A 4,179-nucleotide genomic window follows, 5' to 3' on the forward strand; every position below is an offset into this window, starting at 1 on the left:
GAAGTGACAGGGCAGGGACTGTGACCCACATAAAGAGTAACCACTACCCAGCTCTGTTCCTTTGAGCACTGTACTTCCTCCAAGAACAGGGAGCTGCCTACAAGCACTCCACCAGGGATGCTCTACGGAGCTGAGAGCATCTAGAGGACAGGAGGCCGGGGCTGATGTGGGGACGTGCGCAGGCAGTGAAGGCTGAGCCCACAACGTACCACGCTCCTCGCTGACCGTGTGACCTGGGGCACACTGTGGGACCCCTCTAAGCCCCAGGCTCCACATCTGTAGGATGGGCATAGCAACAGGGGAGTTTGTGAGGATGAAATGAGATAAAAGGTGTGTGACTCTCCTGGCACAGGGCCTAGCACGCGGGAAGAACTGGATAAACGCGAGCTGGGATGGTGATTGCTAGTAAAACTGGGTTTTTCCAAACCCGAAAGCTATGGCTCTGCTCTAATAACGTCTCCTTTCTATCACACACAACACGCAACACTTACAAGGGGAAGAAAGGCAAACTCTTCGTCACCCCAGCCGTCTGTGAAACCAGTGATGATCAACTTCCATCAGAGCAAATCATCACGTGTCACATGCTGGACAAGCTTACACACGTTCTTTAAAACGGCAATTATTCGCTATTATACAACAGCACAGTGTTACACTGATGTAAAATATAATGTGCACTCTTCAATATGTTAGAGAAATAGAAATAAATTACTGAACGTTTTACCTTTCTACGGTGTTTCCTTAAATCACTAGGCTGAGAGATGCATGCAAAGAAATAAAGAGAAACCAGATTTATTGCAGACTCTGACATTAAAATTTAAGGATCAGCACAGGCAAAAACATTAAAACGAGAACAGCAGGACAGACGTAAGTGAGATAAGATTCAGAAATGCAGCTGGCAACAGAACATTTCTCTATCACAAAATATAAACGTAATGTTAATCTGAAATTTATTAGAAAAATGCTCTAAGTTATTACCAACAGAGATAAAATTCCATTACACCATATACTATTTATTAAAACATGACACTCTATATAACAAAGGGTCCTAATAATGGTCTATTCTAAGCCAAACCCCCCTACAGCTTAGTTTTCCTTAATGAAAAACATGTCATACTTTAAAATATCCTTACTGATGAAGAAGTTATTGCAATACCTATTACAAAACTGAACAAACCTACTGTTAGTTAACCACATATTGGACATGATGTAATATCCTTACCTAGACTTTGGTCTACATCTTCTCAAAAATAAATTGCATCAAATAAAAGGGATGCTGTGAAAAATACATGAGAACAAAAGCTAACATAACCGCAGGTGGAGCGGCTCAATCTTTACACCCTATAACTCCTGTAGATATTTTAATTTAAAAAATTAGCCTATGAAAGACATTAGCAGTGCATTTTCAATGAACTGATGAGATTTATACTCTGGAATACAAGCAACAAAGCCAGAAAGTATATTGTTTGTGTAAAGCTTCCATTAATTCCACACTTAGTGGATTATAGCTTTATGTAGGAAACATCTCATCTATAAACTACATAGTTCCTCCATAATTAGAGTAAAAACACTCTGAAAACTGCATCTGTCATACCTTTATCTGTATCTATTATACACTGATTGCAATTCATTGCTGTTGGGGAAAAACACCTACAGTTTATAATGAGAAATGAAGACAAACCAGAAAAAAAACGCCCACCGATGAAGCCCATCACCCGAAACGCTGCTACTGGCTACCTGGGCACGCGGTCGAGAACTGCTATAGCGCGGGGCGGGATGGGAGGGGCGGTGGACGCAGAGACTACAGACTGATGGGGACCTGAGGTCTGGATTCACATGGATCTGGAGATGGCTGACAAACACAAGGATGACAAGGAAGTCAAAACCGACCACGGGCGCACAGACTGTCAGCCAGCACACGGAACCGCAAACACAGGAAAAACACACACCACTGCTTTTACAAATGTGCGTGGAGGAAACACGCAAGAAACCACAAGGGAAACTGCCCAAGAGTTAAAATATTAGCTAATTAGCTAACAACGTAAATGAGAAAACAGTATGTCAACACACCGCAAAATAGGCTGCTTATCACTTTACATGCCACTGAAATGACTCGGAGTTGATTTAATTATACACTAACAATACAGCTACAAACGAACATGGATGGTAACAGAAAACGCTGTAACAGACAGCAGTGCAGTAAAAAGCAGAATGCCGTACATACGGTCCCACATGGAAAAGGGGCAGTGCTACCACAAACCCTTAACTAACACACCACGCAGCTGTAAAACGTTCTCAGAGCCAAGCCTTTGTTACCAACACCTGAAGATCACCCCGTGTCCTGAGCCTAGAGAACTCACCAGGCAGACAGGGAAGAAGCCCACCTGCTCTCTCAGGATGCCGTAAAGCCACCTGGCTTCCACAAGATGCGGACGGGAGGAAGCATACTGCCGAGTGCATTACTAAGAGGACCTACTAGCTTTTTCATGGACCTGCATGTCCCGTGCCCTTCAGTGAGGCACCTCTAATGTAAAGACAGATGCCAACCCCCTCTGTACACTGTCTCTATGCCATGAGGCCTGCCTATGCTAGTTTTATTTTTGTTAAACTGTCCATTCCTAACAACCAAAAACCAAACCCATGGCTATGGAGTTGACTCTGACTCACAGCAACCTTACAGGACAGGGTAGAACTGCCCCATAGGGTTTCCAAGGCTGTCATCTTTACGGAAGCAGACTGCCACATCTTTCTCCTGCAGAGGGGCAGGCGGGTTCAAACCGCCGACCTTTCAGTTGGCAGCCGAGAGCTTTAACCGCTGCGCCACCAGGGCTCCTTCTGTTGTTCCTAGAGAACAGAAAACACTCCCCCTTCTGGCTGCTGTCTATGCAAAGTCACATGAACACAGTCTTCTGATAGACAACAATGACACGCTCACGGGCTGTTCCAATACTGAAGTGAACTCGGCACAGTGCTATTTGTTGAAGGATTGAACACTAGCTGGTTTTAAACTCTCCAGCCTCTGAGGACAATGCAAGCACCTGCTGTCCTTCTGGGTGAACAAGCGCATCCATCAGGAACCGGACTTTAGCCAGGTGTGCTGGGAGCGAGGGGCGGGAAGGCAGATGCTTACTAGAGTCACGATACCCAGTCGGTCCACTTCCCTGGCTGGACTCTGGGGAATCCTTCTCGGGGTGGAGCGGCCGCTGCCTGGAGGGGAGGAGCCAGCCAGCGAGGAGGCGGGATAAGGGGGGATGGAGCTCATTGATCTAAAACGATCAAGATTGTCTAGACTCCCACTCCCGACTCTGCTCTCGATCTCCTCAGCCCGCTGCTCGGCACTCTCCTTCTCCTCCTGAATCAACCTGAAACAAAGCAGAGCAGGTCAGCCTTGCTCACCAGCCGTGAGACGAGAGTCCTTGGATCTCAGAACCCGAGTTCCTCCTCTGGGCTGTCATTAGTGTAACTCCAGCCACGAGATGCTCCGACAACAAGCAGTTCAGCAAACATGACCGACTTTCCATCTTTTTAGTCGACTGAATTTTGGAACAAGAAGGAAATCCTACCAAGTCCTGTAAAGTGGTTCTGATAAAATTTATGTTTGGTTTTACCTATGTACACTGAAACCTGGGGGAGTGCTGGCTGGTAACTCTTTCTAAGGTTTCACCTAATAGTTTCCTTACTGAACAATGAGAGACTTAAACCGTACAACCCACCTCCCCTTTCTTAAAGCAACCACTATCAGTTTCTTCAACTGGAAGTCAAGGACTTCGATACAACTACGGAGTTAATCCACACAGCAATCAGGGGTGTCCAAATACCTAAGTCTCTAGACTAAATGAAAATGCTGGGTTGAAATTTTTAAGTTTAAATTCAAACTAAGTATGATCTGATGGAATTCTCTACTAACCCCCATCTGACTTTCCTGACTCACGTCAACCATGCTGCATGAATTTGCAATTCAAGATTAACAGTCTTCCATCTTCAAGTGTAGTAAATAATTAAACAGCGGTTTTAATATTTGACTATGCCAATACTTATTCTAATATTAAAGTACCAGAACTCTGTAGAAAACTTTCCAATTAAAATTCTACTTATAAACCTTAAAGCAGAACTGTTATTAACAGAAAAAGAAACCTAAGGTCAGTGGTTGGAATTACCATTTATACTAGTTCAACTTGCTAC

The 4,179-nt window shown here is 44.5% G+C and overlaps 1 protein-coding gene across 1 annotated transcript in view; it reads right to left on the minus strand.

The window, feature by feature from the left end:
- Nucleotides 1–4,179, minus strand: part of PPFIA1 (PTPRF interacting protein alpha 1) — a 121,686-nt gene that overhangs the window by 31,946 nt on the left and 85,561 nt on the right. The window contains exon 13 of the mRNA XM_023738113.1: nt 3,128–3,359. Within this exon, the coding sequence (XP_023593881.1) occupies nt 3,128–3,359 (232 nt within the window). The remainder of the gene's footprint in view (nt 1–3,127; nt 3,360–4,179) is intronic.

This window comes from Trichechus manatus, unplaced genomic scaffold (genome assembly GCF_000243295.1).
Source record: "Trichechus manatus latirostris isolate Lorelei unplaced genomic scaffold, TriManLat1.0 scaffold00113, whole genome shotgun sequence".
NCBI classification, from domain to species: domain Eukaryota; kingdom Metazoa; phylum Chordata; class Mammalia; order Sirenia; family Trichechidae; genus Trichechus; species Trichechus manatus.